Source organism: Carettochelys insculpta, chromosome 30 (genome assembly GCF_033958435.1).
Source record: "Carettochelys insculpta isolate YL-2023 chromosome 30, ASM3395843v1, whole genome shotgun sequence".
Classification (NCBI taxonomy): Eukaryota; Metazoa; Chordata; order Testudines; family Carettochelyidae; genus Carettochelys; species Carettochelys insculpta.
This window is the reverse complement of record NC_134166.1, coordinates 15,946,227-15,967,614: the sequence shown is the minus strand read 5'-3', so window position 1 is coordinate 15,967,614 and position 21,388 is coordinate 15,946,227. Positions and strand designations below refer to the sequence as shown.

Here is a 21,388-nt window from a genome sequence, read left to right as displayed (position 1 = left end):
TGGCAAAACCAAACTCACTTTAACAAATAAAAACAAAACCAGAACGGGGGCTCGAGAGGCAGAGTCTGCTGGGGGTGCAGGGCGCCGTGTGGGGGAGGTGCAGGGCAGCCAGTGGGGGGCAGGGAGGCCGGCAGCGCAGTGCCAGTGCCTGGCGGGAGGGGGAGTTCGCTGGGTTGGGGCGAGGACCAGGCTGGCGTCACATGAGGCTGAAGAGCTACTGCTGCGGGCTGGGGGGGGAGGGGGGTCAGTCACGGGCGCTGCCTCCCCCCCCCCGCAGTGACGCAGAGCTGCTGTAAGAGGCTTTGGTGCTGGTTGGGGGGGGGTGTTGCTATGACAACAGAGGATGACTGCAGCTGACAGCCCCACCCCTCCCACGGCCCCAGCAGCGGGGCCCCACTCGTGGGGCCAGGCCGGAGCTGCTGGCCGGTGCAGGGCTGAGGGGAGCAGCCGGGGGCTCCAGAGCCCCTGGGGTAGGGAAGGGCCCAGGAGTGGGAGGCGCCTGGCAGGGAGCTGCCGCCCCAGGTGTGGGAACCAGGCAGCTGCCGTGGGGTGCTGGGGAGTCTGGCAGCTGCCCCCCTGAGGAGCTCCCCTGCAGCAGGAGCTGCAGCCCCAGTGCACAGGGCAGCTGCCTCAGTGGGCTCTCTGGGGCAGCAGGCAGGCCACCGCCATACGGGCCTGTCCTGGGAGAACCAGGCTGGCTGGTCCCCTGACCCCAGGACCCCCCCCAGCTCTGCCCACCCAGTGCCGGCCGAGCTGCTGGTGTGGGGGGGCCTGGAGCTGGCCCCGTGGGACGGCCCAGCCAAGCAGAGCAGTGCCAGCCGGGCACCAGGGTGAGGGGAGCCTGGCTGAGGCCCAGCGGTCAGATCCCAGATACACCCCACTCATTTCTGCGTCCCCCCCGCCCCGGGCTCCTACTGACACTGGCTCCCCACATCCATGCCAGGTTTTTGGTGCCTGGGCTGCAGGTCCCCTGCTGCTGGGGGAAGGCTGCAGAGCCACAGCCCCAGCAACCCCCTGATACACACAGCCTGACCTACAAGGGCTGTCTTCAGGTGCGGGGGCTCCCCTGCCCCCTGCCCCCCCCCCCAGACAGAGGCAGCTTGGCCAGCAAGAGAGCAGAACACAAGGGTTATGGGGCAATGGGGACAGCCCAGCCCAGACTAGTCAGCACAGGACGCAGATGCTGTCACTACAGCCTGTCTCGGTGGGGGAGGGGGGCCTGAGTCAGGCCAGGCTCTTGTCCTGTGCCCCAAACCAGCCCAGCCCGGCCCACTTCCACCTCCTGGCCTGCTCCTCCTCCAGCTCCTGGGGTTCTCATGCCCCCCTCCTGGGCACCATTGTGCACATGCCGCAATTCCCAGTCTAGCTGTCCGTGCAGTGCCCAGGGAACCTGAGGCACACGGCTGGCGTTACTGTAGAACTCACATGCACATAACATGATGCCCGTCACATGAGCTCCCCAGCCGGGTGCAGCAGCCAGGCCCTGGAGCCCCCCACAGCACAGCCCCTGAAGCAGCCCTGGCCAGGGCAGACCCACAGTGCTGGGCTGCACTAGTGTTGCCACCTGTTACAAGCCTGTGGTAACTGGTTGGCCTCGTGCCAGCACCCATGGGCTCCACTGCAGGCTGTGCCAGCTGGGGGCCAGTTGCTGAAGGCCGGGGCCAGCACCGAACTGCTGCCAGGTCTCCCTGTGCTGGGCTGAGGGGCACCCTAGTGCCACCGCTGCCTCTTGGAGGTGTCAGACCCCCTCCTGTGCCATGCAGGGCGCACACGCCTCGGGATGCAGAACCCCTCACGCGAGTCCAGGCTGCGGCAGGAGGCGACACCCCTCCCCCCCCCGGGGTCCTGCCCATCTGACCCAGGGGAAAGAGCCCCCCCCCCCCCCCCCCAAACACCGCCAGGGCTCAGGACCTCCTGCCATACCTGGGGGGGGGGGTGGAATTTCTGCAGTACAGGCCCCCCCCCCAGTGCCCCGGCTTCAGCCCATGGGCCTTCGCTGCAGGCAGTGTGCGACTGGCCTGCCAGGCACGCGGCAGCTGCTGGGCTGCTCCCTCCACTGAGGTCCAAACCTGCCCCCTCCCGCTGGCTGGGCCTGGAGCCCTTTGCCTCTGCTCTCTGCCAGGGGTGCACCCGGCCCCCTCTGCCTCCGCCTGGCCCAGCCCAGCTCTGCCACGCTCCACAGGGACTTGGCCAGTCCCCAGAGCCCCCGGTCCTGAACGTGCCTTCCTTCAGCCAAGGCCTTGGCTATGGCAATGCGCCCCCCCCGCCCCCCTCCCCAGCCCAGCCTGTCTCATGGCCGCTCCCAGGCACCCCATGAGCCAACACCCCCAGGCCCGTCCAGGACTCCTCTCTGGCCCCTTGAGCATCACTCTAGTGAGTGCCGCCCTGCGCCCACAGCCCTCGTCCACCTGGGCCAACACCCCTGTTCTGTGCCATGGGCTCCCACCATCCCCACCCACCATCCCCACACTGAGCTGCAGCCTACACCTGAACATGTGGCCAGGGCAGGAGTGCGCTATGGGGTAGCGGTTAGCTATGGGGTTAGGGCAAATGGGCAGGGGTTAGCTATGGGGCAGGACTAGGGGTGAAGGCTATGAGGCAGGACAGGGATAAGGCTATGGGGCAGGGGTTAGCTGTGGGGCAGGACAGGGGTAAGACTATGGGGCAGGAGTTGGCTATGGGGCAGGACTAGGGGGTGAAGGCTATGGGGCAGAGGTTAGCTGTGGGGCAGGACAAGTAAGGCTATGGGGCAGGGGTTAGCTATGGGGCACGACGGGGGTAAGGCTATGGGGGGGTGCCTATGGGGCACGACGGGGGTAAGGCTATGGGGCAGGGGTTGGCTATGGGGTGAGGGTTTAGCTATGGGACAGAGCTGTGAGGCAGGGGGCTAGCTGTGAGGTGAGGGCCATGGGGCAGGAGCTAGCTATGGGGTTGAGAGCGACGCCCTGTGTCACCAGGGGAGCAGTGATCCCCTGGCCGCCCTACAGGGGGGATCGCTCCAGCCCGGCCTGCGCCTGACCACCAGCTCCTCTGCGGCAGTGTCAGGAACTGGGATCCCCCCATCCCGGCAGCTCCCTGAACCGGGGGAAGCTCCTGATGGTCACCCCCAGCTGGAGTCTCCGCAGAGCTCACCTGCCGGGTCTGCGGGGGCAGGCAGCTTTCCATAGAGGCGGGGCAGGGCGGATGGGGCCGCAGCGCACAGGGCCGGGGTGAGTTAAAGGGCATTTGGCAAAATGGTTGTGCCTCAGTTTCCCCTTCCATGCCGCACAATAGGTTTGGAAGGTTCCCCCTGTTGCGAGAGGTTACAAGACTCATTACAGGGAACAATGGTGAGTTTGCAGAATTACAAACTCCTTCAGGGTGCAATTTGTGCTTCTACATCCATGTCAACACCTTACATGGCTCTTTGCAAACATCTGGTACATGGTACCGTTCCACAGCTTTGGGTAGCAGCACCCATTGGCTACAGCAGTGAAACAACAATCGACCTCCCTCTGGCTTTACAGGGGCCCTGCTCCCCTGAGCCACAACCAACTCCTTCTGGGCTTCAGCTGCGCTCAGATCCAACTCTGGGATCTTATCACCATTTTGAGCCACCCTAGGCTCGGGCAAAGGACCAGCTTCCCCAGAAGCAGAAGCACCTTCCTCACACCAAGGAGCAGCGTCCTTATCAGGGATGTCACTGCCCAGCCCAGAGACATTCCCTCTGTTCCAGCCCTGCTGGCTGGTCTCTGCACACACACAGGTGAGGCAGCTTCTCTCACAGACAACTTGCCATTCCCCGTGGACAAGCTGCTTTCCTGCACAGACACACAGGCACCTTCCTCGGCCCAGGCCTGGAAAACTCTTCGCAGGCCTGTCTTCGGCACTAGTAGACGGTGGGTTGGAATCGCCCCTTCCCTTCTTGAGCTGCGGCAGGCCACTCGGTTCAGAGCTCCATGCGGTCCACGGCTCCCTGCCCCGATCTGGGCTCACCCCTGCAGGAGTTTCCTTGACCCTCAGCTCTGCCATTGCACATCCATGCAGCCTTGCCCAGCTCCTTTAATCTCAGTTCAGTTTCCACGCGCTGCTGCTTCACAGTGCAGCTGCTGAGCAGGGTTGCAGACTCACAGACCAATACTGCTGCCCCCACGATTCCTGGAAGAATCCCTTCAGTGTGCCAGACTCCTCGCAGGTCACATGTTCCCGGGGTTAGGCCATAGGCCCCTCTGCCCTCTGGGACCGACTCCAACAGACTCCCAGGAGTAACCCCTCCTCGGGTTTGACTCCCCTCTCGAGGACCACGACTGCACTCTCTCAGGTTCAGTCACAGGCCCCTCTGCCTCAGGGATCCGCACCTCACTGCCCGTCAGCACACGTGGGTCTCGCTGGCCCCCCTTCTTCCTGGGTCCCTGTCACTTACTGCTGGATGCTCCACCCCCAGGGTGCAGTACATCCCACTTCTCACACCAGCTGTAATGGGATTTGGGGGTCCCCAAGCTCTGCACCCATCCACAGGCAGGAGTGACTCTCACTCAGCAGGAGAACAGCGGGTTTATTAGCTGACAGGACACAGCGTCATACAGAGGAGTCAGTACAGCCAGCAGAGACAGCCAGTCCCATCCATGCTGGGGAGAGGAGGCCCCAAGGGCCCCCAGAGCCAGGGCCTTGTCCCCTCCTTTGTCTCTCTCTCTCCCAGCCCAGCCTCACTGCTTCCAACTCCCAGTTCCAATTCAAACCCCTCAGGCTCCACCTCCTCCTTTGTCTGCAGCCCAGAGGTGTCACCCGGTTGCCCGGTTACCCTCAGCAGGAGCCCCCCACCCTCTGTGAGCCCCCCCTCATGTATTGCCCACTATATCACACCTGGCAAGGAGCCCAGCTCAGCCCAGCTCCCATGGGCGTGGGCCAAGGGGGCACAGTGACACCCCAGCCTAGAGCAGCACCCTGGGAAGGGGAGCGGGGAGCCTGGGGCTCAGGTGGGAAGTGCAGAAGGGGGAGCCCAGTGGGGGTGTAAGAGGCTGGTAGAACCGGCACTGGGGGTCTGTACTCCCAGGGGCAGCGACTGTAGGGGGGGGGTCTCTGGAGGTCTCTGCCCCCAGGGCTGCTGCTGGTCCCCTGCACCCCCATCACACGGGCTCCATCTGCAGCTCCTCAGCCTCCCCCGCCTCCAGCTCATGGAAAGCAGCATGGGAGCCAATCACCACCAGGGTGGCACCTGTGGGGACAACAGAGTGAAGGGGTATCAGAGACCATCCCCTGCACCACCTCCCCTCCCCTCCCCCGCCACCCCCTGCTCCACCTCCCCTCCCCCACAGCCCCAGTGGATCCCATACAGCAAGGGGTGTGGGTACCCGTCGCATACAGTGGCACCCAGACCACTCACACAAACCCAACGACTCCATCACTGGAGCTATTTAAGAAGGGGTTAGATAGGTGGTTTTCAGGGATGGTCTAGAAAGTGCTTGGTCCTGCCATGAGGGTCCCATGAGGCCCCTTCCAGTCCTACTCTTCTATGATTCCCTGTTGCACCAGCACTGCCTCGACCCCATCGCTGCCCCCAGCTCCACCTCCCCTCCCCGGCTGCCCCATCGGGGGTTACACAGGTGGGGGAGGAGGGGTCAGGGATTCTGTGCCGTGGTGGGGGAGGGGAAGGGGTTGTGTGGGATGGTGGAGGAGGGGTCAGGGAGTCTGTGCCGTGGTGGGGGAAGGGCAGGGGTTGTGTGGGGTATGGGGGGTGGTTGAGATCATACAGGGTGGCAGGGAGGGGGCGGGGTCACGCAGGGTGTGGGGGAGGGGTTGCTTACCTAGCACCCAGAAGACGGCGGAGCCGGCACCTGCCAGCCAAAAGAAGGGGAAGGCAACGCCCCCGGCCAGCCCGTACTGGTGAGCGGTGCTGAGCTCCCGGCCTGGGGAGAGAGAGAGTCACATCCTGCACCTCGGGAGCGCCCACAACCCTCGAGAGCCTGGCTCAAGGTGCTGGTGGCGCCTGCGACAGCCCTGCCCGGCGCCGGAACCCACGGGCCCTGCCCAGAGCCCGGCAGCACAGACCCCAGCAGCTGCAAGGCCTCCTGAGGCACTCAGCCCCGCCCCATGCGCGCAGACCGTCCCCCCGAGCACACAGGGGGGCCCCTGCCAATGGAGCCACCAGCAGAGCAGATGGGCCCAGGCTCCAAGGGGGGAGATGTGCTGCAAACACCAGTCAGGGGTGCCTCGGTGCTGCCCCCAGTCTCACGTCACTACAGAGCAGGCTGCAGGCGTTTTACTGCCTTGGATAGCTGAGGACGGGGGGGGCTCAGCAGGTTCGCCTGTGGGGGGGGGGCACATGGGGTCACTGGTGTAACACGGGAGGGGACAGGGAGTTGGTTGTTACTGTAACAGTACAACCAAGATGGTTTCTCTTGCCAAATGGAGAGTCCTAGAGCTTTTCTGCAGCCAGACTAAAGAGCAGCAGCCACATGAACTGTGAAGCTACAAGTCACACACTCACATTCCATCTACATGTCAGTACAATAGTGTCACATCAGGCTGGTGAGAAGACAACATCCTAATTCCACTCGCTGTTAAACAGATCTCAAGAGGGCAAAGAAAACTTAGCTAACAGCATTTTGTCTGGCAGGCAACGACCTATCAGTAGCTGAGGTTGTGGAATCACCATTCTCTGATGATTGTCTTCACTTTTCTACTGTTTTCTGTATAATCTCTGTCTGGTTTGACATTGCTCCTAGCTGCTGCATAATTCATTTTGTTAGGTGTAAATCAGTTAAGGTGGTGGGTTGTGATTGGTTAGGTAATTCTGTTAGTATAGAAACAAAGAACAGTCAAGTAGCACTTTAAAGACTAGCAAAATAGTTTATTAGGTGAGCTTTCGTGGGACAGACCCACTTCTTCAGACCATAGCCAGACCAGAACAGAACTGAGTCTGTTCTGGTCTGGCTATGGTCTGTCCCACGAAAGCTCACCTAATAAACTATTTTGCTAGTCTTTAAAGTGCTACTTGACTGCTTTTTGTTTTGATAGTGTATAGACTAGCAGGGCTTTCTCTCTGTTTCTGTTAGTATAGGTTATGATTGGTTAGTAAAATTGTACTAAAATAATAATAAAACAATGGACTACTCCTTTTGAGCCTTTGTTCTGAAAACGACCTGACTATTACCAACACTCTGTTCCGACAAGCGGATAAATACAAAACAATGTGGATGCACCCTAGGTCTAAACAGCGGCATCGGATAGATTATGCCATTGTCAGAAGGCGAGACATCCGAGACGTACTGATCACCAGAGTAATGCGAGGTGCGGAGTGCTGGACAGATCACAGATTAGTCAGGATGTCTCTTCAACTTTACATTGCTCCCTCTCGGCACAAATGCCTTAAGCATGTGCGACCTGCTTTTAACATATTCAAACTGAAGGATGCCCAATGTTTAAACAATTTTGAGAAGAGTCTGGATGACAAATTAACATCCCACAGTCAACTGGTCGGTACTGTAACCAAAAAGGGGGATCAGTTCAAGCAGATAGTGACTGACACAGCAATAACATCGCTTGGACCAAAGAAAAGAATACATCGGGACTGGTTTGATGAGAACCAAGAAGAAATATGTTCAGCACTGGAACTAAAGAGAAAAGCCTTTATTGAATGGCAGAATGACCCCTCCTCAGCCTCCGAACGGGACCATTTCAAGCACCTTCAGAGCAGAACACAGAAAAACCTTTGTCAGATACAAGACAGCTGGTGGGAGAGCAAAGCCAAAGAAATTGAGCACTATGCTGAGACCCACAACTCAAAGATGTTCTTTAGTGCTATTAAGATTGTCTATGGACCTTCTAAACCAAGAACTACCCCATTGCTCTCATCAGACAACACAAGGCTGGTCAAAGACAAAGAGGGCATCAACGAAAGATGGCGAGAACACTTTAGCAACCTCCTTAACAGACCACTGACTGTGAATAATGACGTCCTCAATGAAATTCCACAACAACCCGTCCTGACAGATCTTGACTTTCCACCCACTACAGATGAGATCAAGAAAGCCGTTGGCCAGATGAGTTCAGGAAAAGCTCCTGGAAAGGATGGGACACCAGCAGCGATATATAAAGTGGCAGGTCCAGCAGCACTAGCAGCATTCCATAGCGTGATCTTCAGCATCTGGGAGGATGAAAACATACCACAGGACCTCCGCGATGCTATTATTGTCTCCCTCTTCAAGAATAAAGGCAGCAAAGCAGAATGTGGAAACTACAGAGGCACATCCCTCCTCTCAGTTGGAGGGAAGATCATCGCCCGCATCATCTTGAACCGCCTAAAAGCCAGTATTTCCGAGGCAAATCTACCTGAAAGTCAATGAGGTTTTCGACCTGGCCGGAGCACAGCTGATATGGTGTTTGCCGTCAGACAAATACAAGAGAAGTGCATTGACCAGAACATGCACCTGTATTCTGTCTTCATAGATCTGACAAAGGCATTTGATACTGTCAACAGGGAAGCCCTTTGGACCATTCTAATATGACCTGGCTGCCCAAGAAAATTTGTCCAGATTAAACTCCTTTTCCACGACAATATGACAGGCGAAGTACTGTCTGATGGAGCCACATCAGCCCCCGTCAACATCACCAACGGCGTGAAACAAGGATGTGTTCTCGCTCCTGTCTTATTTAACTTGTTCTTTGCATGCGTCCTTAACCATGCAATGAAAGATCTGGACCGAGGTATATACCTGAAATACCGGCACGATGGTTCATTTTTTGACCTCCGTCACCTGAACACAAAGACTAAGACAGTGCAGAAACTCCTTTCTGAGGCACTCTTTGCTGACGACTGTGCCCTTATGGCTCACACTAAAAACGATCTTCAGCACATTGTCAACAAGTTTGCTGAGGCCTCGCAACTTTTCGGACTAACTATCAGCCTCGGAAAGACAGAAGTTCTCCATCAACCTGCACCTGGATCAAACGCTCCTGTCCCGAGTATCTCCATTGACGGCACTCAGCTTAAAGTAGTGGAGACCTTTAAATACCTGGGTAGTGTCAAATCCAGTGATGAATTGCTGGATAATGAGATCAACGCGCGAATATCCAAAGCGAGCCAGGCACTTGGCTGTCTGCGTGTCAAAGTTCTAAACCACCATAACATCCGGATGTCAACAAAACTGCTTGTGTACAGAGCTGTTATTCTCTCATCTCTTTTGTACGGGTGCGAAACATGGACACTATATAGGCGTCACATCAAGCAGCTTGAAGCCTCCGTAACATCATGAAGATCCGCTGGCAAGACAAAGTGCCCACTCTTGAGGTCCTCGAGACAGCCCAGATGACAAGCATCGAAATGATGATTATGAAGTCACAACTACGTTGGACCGGTCATGTCAGCTGCATGGATGCCACCAGAATCCCTCTCCAGCTTCTGTATGGTGAACTCTCCCAGGGCATCCGGCGTGTAGGTCGTCCATGAAAACGCTACAAGGATACCATCAAAGCCAATCTGCAGTACAGCAGTATCAAACCTAGGGACCTTGAGGACGCCACCAGTGACAGAACATAGTGGCGTGCAACAGTCAGAAATACCTGCATTGCCTTTGAGGAAGACCGCTGCCGGCATCTACAAGAGGCACACGAACGACATCACAGAGCATCAGCAATGCACAACCCACAGATTGCAAACTTCCCATGCACCATCTGTGGCAAAATGTGCACCTCTAGAATTGGCTTATACAGTCACCAGAGGGCACACCATGAGACCAACAACAGATGATCTGCACAGATTTATCATTGGATCGATGGACTACCATTATTACTATAATAATTGGTCAAGGTAGAGCTAAGCAGGATTCAAGTTTCATTACTCAAACTGGGCTCCAAGATGGAAAAAAGGGGGAGAGAAGAATTGAACATCAAGCAGGAAGGAAAGGAAAGAACATCATGCAGGAAAGATGAAAGAGGGAACACCTTAAGGAGCACTTGACCCCCAAAACCCTGAGGTGCAGCAACGAGCATCCAGAGAGCGACTGTGTCCGTCCCAACAGGGGAAGGCTGCTGCCTTATTAGGATTGGTGAGCGTGATACCATGTGCTTAGTGTGTATTCTGCTTTCTTGGTAGTCGTAAATAAACAGAGAATAAGAATATTACTGTCTAAGGCCTTTTCAGCGGCACAGATCCTGCAGACCCGCAGGGAATTACGCCCTGAGCCCAGTTCCAGCCCTAGGAACTGGGTAGGGTGGGAGTTTAAATTAACAGGGTCACGCCATGAACACTATGGATTGGGTAAAGGTGTGTATGTTCCTGAGTGTGGAAGGGATGAGAAATTTGTGCGGGTTGTTTGAACCAAATTGATCGAGCCTAACACAGCAATAGGAGAAGCAGAATAGTGGTGGCATTGTGACATATGGTAAAATGTTCACCCCGAAGGAACACGAGAGAAAGGAAAACAAGCAAAGGGACCAAGGGGGCGGGTGTTAGCTGAAGAGCCCCCTCTCCTTGGTAAGTGGGTAGCAGAATGGGGACACGATTCTTTCCAGGGGAGGGAGGCCCTTGATTCTGCTGATAAGGGATTTGAAACATTCTGTAATGGCACAAAATAAAAACCCAAGAGAAAGGCTGTCAAAGCAGCAGCAGCCTGGGCATTGTGGAAAACTGTCACTCACCTCTCCAGCCTGGTAGCACATCAGGAAAGGCAAATGGAGGATTATAAATTTGAGCTGACTATTGTGAAGGACAATCTGCCTCAGTATAAGGCATCAGAGTGTGCCAGTGCAGCTTCAGCATTACAGAGTGCAACAGCTCTACAAGCAAAGACAGGAGAGTGTGAACAACTGACGCTCACAGTGGGAAGCCTGAATAGGGAGCTATCTACTTTGCAAATGGAGTTGCAGGATGCACAGGCAGCTGTGAGAGCAGTGTTACAGGAAGGTAAGGATCGGGCCCAGACAGGCAATGACGATTCAGTTTGCAGACAGCGAACAGAAAAGCTGGAAAACATGTTGGGAGCCCAGAAGGGCATAACAGCAGCAGTAAAGGGAGGTGTGAGTGTGGACCCTGGGGACACAGAGACCTGGGAGGAAACCTGGAATAAGAAAAGCTGGCTGGATCCTGAACAGAGGGGTCCTGGGTGCCCAGATCCCCCTGGTGCTTTTCCTGAGGGGCCCTATGCCCTGTACAAAGGGAACTGTAGGATTTAAAGGTAAAGGCACAAGAGCTCAATCCTGTGGCTCCAGTTATCACTAGGTGGTACCAAGAGCAGAACCCGACCCACAACAACAAAGGCAATTCATGCAAACCATTACTGAGGTTTCTGATTTGACCCCAGATCAGGTACGAGCATCTGCTCAGCAACTGGGACCCCTGGAAAAGGGCACAAGTCTGGACTGGGTGGGGAAGGTGTTGTCCCGGACTGGGAGGAGGGCAGCAGATTATGAGATTTTGGCCCAGGCCCAGGGGCTTCGGACTGGGCAGTGATACACAGCACTGAGGGGCGCTTAGGTGGCAATGGTGTTACTGCTACTGGCTGGGGCTGGGTGAAGGAAGTAAGGAAGGTTGTGATGTCAGCCAGACAGCTGGGGAAATTGTTTCATGTAACAGAACAGGGCCCTGGTGACTCCCCAGAGCTGTATGTTATTGAGAAGAAAACATTGGCCATGGCTTCTGGGGTTGTGCCAGTGGTACCAGCAACTGCCCTGATTTCAATACACTGGCCTGTAAGACTGCCTTGCTGGATGGCTTGAATTCAAAGATGAAGGTGATTTTAGGACCCATTGACCCGGGAGGGGATACCCAGAGTTAAAGCAGGATGTTTTCTGAGCAGCAGTAGTTTTTCAGGATGCACAGGGACAGGCAGGAAAAGGAAAGAAGGACAGGAGAATGGAGCCTGTACAGGCAGTAACTTTCGCCAACAATGGGCCCCCAGACCTTCCAGGGGAGCCAGTAGATAAGGGGTCTGGTGCACAGTGGCCTGGTAGAGGGAGAGGATGGAGCAGTGCAGTGAGCAACAGAGGAGTGAGAGGAAGGAATAAGTGTCAGATGCAGCATAGAGGTCATTGCACTGAGGGTACAAGAGATGCTTTGAGAGCAGAGGTCATGACGGCTGGGGAGCCAAAAGGGAGATGGGATGGGAAGCCCACCAGTGAGCTCCTGCAGAGGGCTGCCCAGTTAGAGAGGCAAGAGGAATGGACTGATGAGGCTCCTGTAAATCCCATAATAGACCCCGAGCCATCAGCACCACTCCAGTGGGGGTGCCCGTCTCCCCAGAACCCCCTTAAGGTTCTGGCTAAACTGCAGTATGACAAATGGGGGCGTTCCACTGTAGCAGCAATAATGGCGGGGGGGAAACAAACACGCCCCACTGTGCTAATTGACACTGGAGCATCAGTCTGTGTGCTGGGAGAGAAATGGCTTCCCAGGAATGGGGTAGAGACAGAAAATCCAGCACAGCTGGTATCACATACAGGGGAGACAAGGAAGGCACACGTCACAAGAGCAATCCTGACCTGTGTGGGGAATCAGGAGTCATGGATCAAATCCTGTGTTCAGAAACAGGATCAAACTGCTCGTGAGAACAAGGAGGGTGGAGCCCTGGGAACGCCTCACCTTAGTCAGGGGATAGTGGATTTAGCAGCTATAAAGGCCTCAGCAGGAGGCAAACAGGGAAGGGACCCAGGGGTGGGAAAGTTTCCTGGCGTTTGGACTAAGAATGAATTGGCATGTGGGCAAATGGATGCTCAGGTTGTAATTCGAGGGCCAGACCCTCCTCCCCAGCGTCAATATGAGTGTCCCCAAGAGGCAGAGGAAGCCCTGTTAACCCCAAGTGAGACAGAGGAGGAGGTGATCAGTGCAGTAACCAGAGCACAAAAGCAGGTGACGAGTCCAGAGACCTTGGATCTGCAAACACTACAGGAAGGGGACGAAGAGATTGAGCAAGTCCGGAGGCAAGGACTAGTGAGAGGGAAATGGGCTGTACACAGAGACTGCGAAGGGGCAGTGTGGGCCACTAAATGTGGCCCAGACCTTGGGGGCAGCGGAAGAGGTGGCTGGCACCTAAAAAGGTCAGAATGGAACTGGTTCAGTATGTTTTGGGGTGGACAAGACTGTGGGAGGGGTCAAAGACACAGGGTGGGGCCCACCTTACGGGGTGATGTAAAGCGGTGGTGTAATAATCGTTTGCAGTGTACTATGGTCAATGCCGACCCACAGACTCAAAGGATCCCATTGCTCACCAGAGAAGTGTGAGTCCCTGGACCCGGATACAGATGGGCTATATTGGACCCCTACCAGTGACTCCAAGAAACAACAAGTATTGTTTGGTAATTGTGGCTCCCTTTACAAAATGGGCAGAAGCCATCCCAACCAACACGAGCACAGCTTGAACTACAGCCAGGCACTCATGCAATGTGGTGTTTAGCCGGTGGGGGCTGCCAAAGAAAATTGATTCAGACCAAGGCCCACAATTCACTGGGGAAACTATGCAGGAACTATGTAAAATGCTGAGCATTAAGCAAAGGTTCCACACAGCAGGATACCCCTAGTCCTCAGGACAAGTGGAAAGAACTAACCGCACTCTAAAGGGTGTTCTACAAAAAATGGTAAAAGAAAATGGGAAAGACTGGGATGAAAAGCTGCCTATAATCCTAATGGCATTCAGGTCAGTCCCAGCAAGTCACGGTTGTACTCCTTGTATACCAGTGACAGGAAGAAACATGCGAACACCCCAGCAGTGGTGGTTAGATATTGATATTCCAGATGGGTAGCAACCCAAAGTCTTAAATGACCAGTGGATCCAGTCTCTGTTGGAGGCATTACCAGAAATCCATACGAAAATAGCAGAGCAGGTGGATGTGAACATAAAAAAGGTGAATAAAAGGCTGGGCTGGGTAAAAAGGCCGATCGAATGGGAGGTTGGAGATCAGGTGCTGTATCAGAAATTTGCAGAGCAAGAGCATTCCCTGGGAATGAAATGGGAAGGCCCAGTGCGTACTGTGGAGAAGGCCAGCCCAGCGGTGTACCAGGTACAAATCTGGTCCAAGAGGCTAAACATGCCAAAGTTAAAATGGTTCCATTCCTCACAGCTTAAACCCTGGAGAGGGGAGGCCAACCAGTAACCTTGGAGTGGCCCCATGCGGGGGGAGGGGAAGGAAGATGTCGATTTTTGTCTTTCAGAATTCTGAGAAAAGGCTGGTACCAGCAGGAAAACACAAGTGACCCGGGCACCATTATGAAGAAGCTGCTGTTGCGACTGTGTGTTTGTTTTATCCTACATGTTGTTTGTCTACTGGCTAACCCTATTCTCTGGCCTGTCAACATCCATGTCGTAAATTGCGTGGAAAAATAAGTCCTGGGGAATGACACAATGCTGGATCAATCCAGTGGTATTCAATCACACCAGCTGTTGCTTGTGGTGGGAAAGGGGCTTTGCCCATTACTGTAACAGAACAACTGGTGGGCTGTCACCAGGTGCCCTACCACAGTCTAAGTTGTCATTAATGAGTGGATATTCTGACACTATGATGGGAAACTGTACAGGACCAAAAACTACCATATACAATATTGACTGCCTGAAGCTCACACAGAAAACAAGAAATCAATATGCTTAAAGATCCTGTGTTCTCTCCAAAACGTGGGATATTAAAAGTTACGGGGTTTGCATGGCAGCCAGGAGGGGACACTGACATTAGGATGTTAATGGGGTTTAATGAACCTCACCTGCATCAAATCTGGGAATTAAGGCGCAGCACCCTGACAAGTCCCTCAGGGAAACAATTGCAAATAACAGGAAACTGCACTAACACACCATGGCAGGTGGATATCCAGGACATAGGGGAACTGGGACCTCAGAAATGGATTCAACAAACACAGGGCAGAAATTGTGTTAAAAGACAGACTGAAGTTCAATTACAAACTCAGTGTCTGATTAACTTTCTTGCTATCCCTACTGAAGAAGGTGCATATATATTGCAAGGCCTTTGGGTAAAATTAAATTTTAAAATAATTGCAAAATTTACAAGAAAAGGATGAATGTTTCTATGTAAAGGACAAAGGAATCCAAAGATGTGTGTTTGATATATTCACTGAACAAAAGTCAGCTGTTGTATATGCAGGAAGGGGATGTGTTTGTGTAAGAAGTCATTGTCCAACTGCAGTAGTAGATGATAAGGAATTACATTTTATGGCTCATTTAGTTAATAGATGTTTTTGTAACATTACAAAGATTAAGAGTTGTGATTTTCAATATTATGTACCTGTGTGGACTATCGACTATATGAGGTCTAAACCACAATTGTATCACAATGTAACACCTGTAACCTTAGGTATGAATACGACTAATATGAAAATTGATGATCCATCTTATGTTACAGTCACATTTACAGTATATTACACAAACAGGAGAACAAATACGTATTGAATAATGCAGAAATCACTCATGTACCAAACACCATTGCAAATGCAGGATATCACTCCTGGGCTGTGTCTACACTAGCCCCAAACTTCGAAATGGCCATGCAAATGGCCATTTCGAAGTTTACTAATGAAGCGCTGAAATGCATATTCAGTGCTTCAGTAGCATGCAGGCGGCCGCGGCACTTCGAAATTGACGTGCCTCACTGCCGCGCATCTCGTCCAGATGGGGCTCCTTTTCGAAAGGACGCCGCCTACTTCGAAGTCCCCTTATTCCCATCAGCTCAAGGGAATAAGGGGACTTCGAAGTAGGTGAGGTCCTTTAGAAAAGGAGCCCCGTCGGGACAAGCCGCGCAGCGGTGAGGTGCGTCAATTTCGAAGTGCCGCAGCCGCCTGCATGCTAATGAAGAGCTGAATATGCATTTCAGCGCTTCATTAGTAGACTTCGAAATGGCCATTTGCATGGCCATTTCGAAGTTTGGGGCTAGTGTAGACGTAGCCCTGGCGGGAAACACTATTAGGTTGGTCGCGTTCTGCAACAGACCTGCTAAATATTATGGTTCACCCCTTGGTGGTGATCATTGGAATCCAATTGGCATTACTAGTGAGTATAGTCGCTAGGGCTTGCTGGATGAAGAGAACTGTGCGCAGGATTGTGATGGAGTGGGGGGGGTGCAAATGCGAGACTCAGGCTGGATGTGAGAGACAAGCAGAATAGCTCCCAGTGGCTAAGGATGACCCTGGGGCTACAACTGGCAGGTAACACCTCTGCCCTGAACAAAGAGGAGGGAGGAGCCGAGCTGGTTTTTTGAATCAGGGGACGGCAGTTAGAGGCTAGGGAAAGAGAGAGCTGGAAGGCAGCCAGCCTGAGGAGGGGGAAAGCTACACCCCAGAGGGGCACCCCTCGGGGTCTTCTCCCCAGGACGGGTTGGAAGGACTGTCTCTGACTGCTGTACTGGCGCTTCTGTAAGAAACTGGGCATCTGTTGCCTAATAAACCTCCTGTTGTACCTGCTGAGAGTCACTCCTGCCAGCGGATGGGGTGCAGTGCAGGGGGACCCCTGAACCCCATCACAAGGATACAGGAAGCTGGCATGCAAAGTGAAATAAGGCCATTGTTAATAATACCCAGGAGGCAAGACCACGCTCAGCAAGTCTGAGTATTGGACTCCTGCAATAGCAATGACAGCTTTAATAAAAGCGTCATTAAGGAGGGAAGTGTAACAGGATAGCCAATATGGTTTCTCTCACCAAATGGAGAGTCCTAGAGCTTTTCTGCAGCCAGACTAAAGAGCAGCAGCCACATGAACTGTGAAGCTACAAGTCACACACTCACATTCCATCTACATGTCAGTACAATAGTGTCACATCAGGCTAGTGAGAATACAACATCCTAATTCCACTCGCTGTTAAACAGATCTCAAGAGGGCAAAGAAAACTTAGCTAACAGCATTTTGTCTGGCAGGCAACGACCTATCAATAGCTGAGGTTGTGGAATCACCATTCTCTGATGATTGTCTTCACTTTTCTACTGTTTTCTGTATAATCTCTGTCTGGTTTGACATTGCTCCTAGCCGCTGCATAATTCATTTTGTTAGGTAGGTGTAAATCAGTTAAGGTGGTGGGTTGTGATTGGTTAGGTAATTCTGTTAGCATAGGTTATGATTGGTTAGTAAAATTGTACTAAAATAATTGGTCAAGGTAGAGCTAAGCAGGACTCAAGTTTCACTACTTAAACTGGGCTCCAAGAAGGAAAAAGGCGGGAGAGAAGAACAGAAGATCAAGCAGGAAAGATGGAAGAGGGAACACCTTAAGGAGGACTCGCCTCCCAAGACCCTGAGGTGCAGCAATCAGCATCCAGAGAAAGCCGTCCAATAGCACTTTAAAGACTAATAAATTATTTTGTTACTCTTTAAAGTACTACCCGACTGCTTGTTTTGATAATATATAGACTAACACGGCTATCTGCTACTATTCAGCATCCAGAGAGTGACTGTGTCTGTCCCAATAGGGGAAGGCTGCTGCCTTAACAGGACTGATGAGCATGATACTATGTGCTTAGCATGTATTCTGCTTTCTTGGTAGTTGTAAATAAATAGAGAATAAGAATATTACTGTCTAAGGCTTTTTCGGTGGCACAGATTCTGCAGACCTGCAGGGAATTACACTCTGAGCCCTAAGAATTGGGTAGGGTGGGAATTTAAGAGGGTCAGGCCTTGAGCCCTATGAATTGGGTAAAGGTGTGTGTGTGTGTCCCTCAGTGTGGAAGGGATGAGAAATTTCTGTAGCTAACAGTAACAGGGACCAGCACAGAACTGGGGCCCTGGCCAGCAGCAGCCGAAGAAGAGAGACCCCAGTGACTGGTGCCCTGGTGCCCGGCAGATCCAGTGTGGGTGGCACAGCCGGGCCTGGCCAGGAGGAGGACAAGGGGCTGCGGAGAGCGGAGCCCTGCCCAGCAGGTCCCAGTCGGAGGTGGGAGGGGGAACAAAGGCCGGAGGAGAGGCGAGGCGGAGGAGAGGGGCCCAGGCGCCCCTGGTTACCTGGCGGAGGACGAAGGAGGCGGGAGGGGCCGCTGGGGGTGTCAGAGGCTCTGCTGGAAGCAGGGGCTGTGGGATGGGGTGGGGCAGAGATCAGGCAGAGGGGCCCCCCGCCCCAGCCACAGGGCAGACTCAGCCAGGCAGCACCGCAAGGGCCCAGGCCCACAGGCCGGAGAGGTCTGTGCTGGGGTCAGTGCTGAATAATCTGTGTGAGGCCGGCTGAGCGTCACTCTGGACTGGGGCACAGGGCCGCGTTGCTCCCTCAGGGCGTGGGGGGCAGAGTGAGGGGACTCCCCAAGGGTCCTGGAAGAGACAGGAATGTGAGACGCTCAGAGAGTGCAGGCCCAGGAGGCTGAGAGGTTGAACCCCTGAGAGACAGGGGCCGTCGCACTGAGAGGGGTCCCTCCAAGGACATGGCAGTCAGTGACAGTAACGGACCTTTTGCCCATCACTTAGGCTCTTTTGCAGTCAGTGATCTGGCGCGTGCCACTGCCAGCAGACAGGACACAGGCTTGAGGGGCCCTGGGCCTGCCCCACCTGGTTGCTCTCAGGAGTTTGCTCAGAGACTCAGGCGGTAGTGTCCTGTCCCATGGCTGAAGGGCAGAACCAGTGAATGGTTGGGGGATTCGGCAGGTGCCAGCGTCTGATCTGCAAGTGGCTCTGGGGCATTCCTGCTCTGCACCTGGGCACACCCGGGCTGTGCTGAGCGACAGCAGCTCCTGGCCACAGGTGAGGCATTGGAGAGACAGCACAGGCTGGCGAGCTAAGGGGGAGCCCCAACACCCCCTAAGCCACCCCAAGGCTGGATGAGGTTCTGGTGGCTCCTAGAGGGAAAGGCTCCATGTCCCAGGGCCCTGGGCCAGCCAGTCCCTGCCCTGGCACCAGCCCCACATCACACTCACCTAACAGCACCAGCCGGGACTGCTGGGTGCGCAGGTAGATGAGGTAACAGGCCCCAAAGAAGACAGCCAGCGCCACCAGGAGCAGGGGGGAGGTGATGCTGCAGGGGGATGGCCAGAGGTTGGGGGCGCAGGGCACATCCCTCCATACCCTGCCCCCCACTACTCACATCACCCCACTCTCCCCACTGTGTACAGATGCCCCAGCTCCCACCTCCCCATTCCAGAGCCTCCCCCACCCCACACCTTTGCAGAACCAGCTTCTTCTAGGCCCAGGTATGGCCCCCAGCCCCTGTGTTTCTGAGCCTCTTCCACCTATCTCAACCTTCAGCCCTGGGCCTGCCTTCTGCTATACCCACTGCCCCAGTCCTCTACCATCCCCGTGGCCCCAAGACACCCGTCTCCTGCTGGCCTGCAGCTCTCCAGCCCCTGATCCCGCCCAGCCCTGCAACTCCCCAGCCCCCTGCCCCCCCCCCAGCCCTCTGGTCCCCCACCCCCAGCTCCACAGCCCCCTGGTACCTCCAGCCCTCTTGTAGCCTCCTGCCCCTGGTCCCTCCCAGCCCCGCAGCCCAGCTCACAGGCAGTAGAGAATGAGTCCAAGGAAGACGAAGATGTAGTTGCTCTGGAAATACTCCACGTTGTGCACCAGCCGCTTGCAGAGCTCCCCAAAGTTGCGTGGCTTCTTGAACCGCCGCTGGTCCAGAAAGCTGCCCCAGGGCCGCACAGTGGCGCGGCGCTGCTCCAGCCACTTCTTGGCTGGGCCCTGGGGTAGCAGTGCTGGGAGAAGGAGCCTGGGCAGAGCAGAGAGGGGGTGAGTCACAGCACTCCACTGACCCCCTGCCTTGCTCCCTGCCCTACAGCACCCCACTGATCCCTGCCCCGCTGCCTGCCCCACAGCACCCCACTGACCCGTACCTCACTCCCTGCCCCACAGCACCCCACTGAAACCCTGCCCCACAGCACCTCACCGACACCCTGCATTGCTCCGTGCCCCACCGCGACCCACTGACGCCCAGCCCTGCTCCCCACCCCACAGCGCCAAATTGACGCCCCCCACTCTTGGCCTCACGCTCCCTACTTGGTGCCGAGGGGTCCCACAGGCTCCTCCTCGGCAGTCGCGTTGAAGAGATGCTCGGTGGCAGCTTTCCCGGCCATGGGGCTCCGCGTCCGAGGCTGCGGGAAAGGGGGAGGTGAAATAAAACCAGGCCCCGAGCCCCGGCTGGGCGGGACGGGGACGGGACCGGGGACGGGCGCTCAGCGACGCAGGAAGGGCCGGGGCGGGCGGGATGCCGGAGGATGCGGGACTCTTGCACCCGGGGTTGCCATGGCGACGCCCCTCACCTGCCCCCTGGTCCAGCGCGAGCAGGCGACTCCAGCCTCGACGTGGCAAGCGGGAAGTGGGAGGAGCGAGCGGTGCATGCTGGGAAATGGAGTCGGGCTGCAAAGGCCTGTGGGAAGTGGAGTCCCGCACCCCGCAGCGGGACCGGCAGTTCTCAGCCCCGCCGCTCTCTCCGCCTCTGGCGTAAATTACTCCTGGGCTCATCTGCGTGTATGCAAATGTCCGGGTCCCCTTGGGAAGAGCCAGGCCCCGCAACGGGCCACAGCGACCCCGCCTCCCGCCGCAGCGCGCCCCGGCTTCCCCGTCACACCTCTGCCTCCCGCGCCCGCCCCGCGGCAGGAGCCCCCGCCCGACGCTCTGCCAGCCCCGCTCCTGGGGCGGATCCCGCACACGGCTCCGCAGCTGCTGCCCGGGTCCAACGAACCTGCTCCCTGGAGAGCCGCTGCGCCAGCCGCGAGGGCACCGGGAGCCTCTAACCCGCAACCGCACAACCCGCGTGTGTGTGTGTGTCCGCCTGCACCCGCAACCGCACAACCCGTGTGTGTGTGTGTCCGCCTGCACCCGCAACTGCACAACCTGTGCGTGTGTGTCCACCTACACGCGCAACTGCACAACCTGTGTGTGTATGTCCGCCTGCACGCGCAACTGCACAACCCGTGTGTGTGTGTGTGTCCGCCTGCACCCGCAACTGCACAACCTGTGTGTGTGTGTCCACCTACACCCGCAACTGCACAACCTGTGTGTGTGTGTCCGCCTGCACCCGCAACTGCACAACCTGTGTGTGTGTGTCCACCTGCACCCGCAACCGCACAAACTGTGTGTCTGCCTGCACCCGCAACCGCACAACCTGTGTGTGCGTGTGTCCACCTATACCCGCAACCGCACAACCTGTGTGTGTCCACCTGCACCCACAACCGCACAACCTGTGTGTGTCTGCCTGCACCTGCAACTGCACAACCTGTTTGTGTGTGCCGCCTGCAAAAGCAACCACACAACCTGTGTGTGTGTCTGCCTCCACCTGCAACCGCACAACCTGTGTGTGCGTGTGTCCACCTATACCCGCAACCGCACAACCTGTGTGTGTCCACCTGCACCCGCAACCTCACAACCTGTGTGTGTCTGCCTGCACCTGCAACTGCACAACCTGTTTGTGTGTGCCGCCTGCAAAAGCAACCACACAACCTGTGTGTGTGTCCGCCTGCACCCGCAACCGCACAGCCTGTGTGTGCGTGTGTTCACCTCAACCCGCAACCGCA

The 21,388-nt window shown here is 55.6% G+C and overlaps 1 protein-coding gene across 1 annotated transcript; it reads right to left on the bottom strand.

Moving 5' to 3' along the window:
• Positions 1-4,514: 4,514 nt before the first annotated feature.
• RABAC1 (Rab acceptor 1) lies at positions 4,515-20,212 on the bottom strand. The gene is made up of 6 exons (XM_074981504.1): positions 20,135-20,212; positions 19,872-19,966; positions 19,372-19,584; positions 18,797-18,894; positions 5,784-5,885; positions 4,515-5,194 (listed from the first exon to the last, which is right to left on the bottom strand). Exons 1-6 carry the CDS (start codon positions 20,210-20,212, stop codon positions 5,106-5,108), a joined length of 675 nt encoding a protein of 224 aa, XP_074837605.1. The 3' UTR covers positions 4,515-5,105.
• Between the last annotated feature and the right edge of the window lie 1,176 nt (positions 20,213-21,388).

What these genes read in the sequence shown, in the direction of transcription:
- RABAC1 (XM_074981504.1), bottom strand. Translation starts at nt 20,212, where the DNA reads ATGCACCGCTCGCTCCTCCCACTTCCCGCTTGCCACGTCGAGGCTGGA. An exon ending in GGACTCATTCTCTACTGCCT is followed by an intron (nt 18,895 to 19,371) that starts GTGAGCTGGGCT and finishes ATCCCCCTGCAG; the next exon opens with CATCACCTCCCCCCTGCTCC. An exon ending in CGCCGTCTTCTGGGTGCTAG is followed by an intron (nt 5,195 to 5,783) that starts GTAAGCAACCCC and finishes TTGTCCCCACAG; the next exon opens with GTGCCACCCTGGTGGTGATT.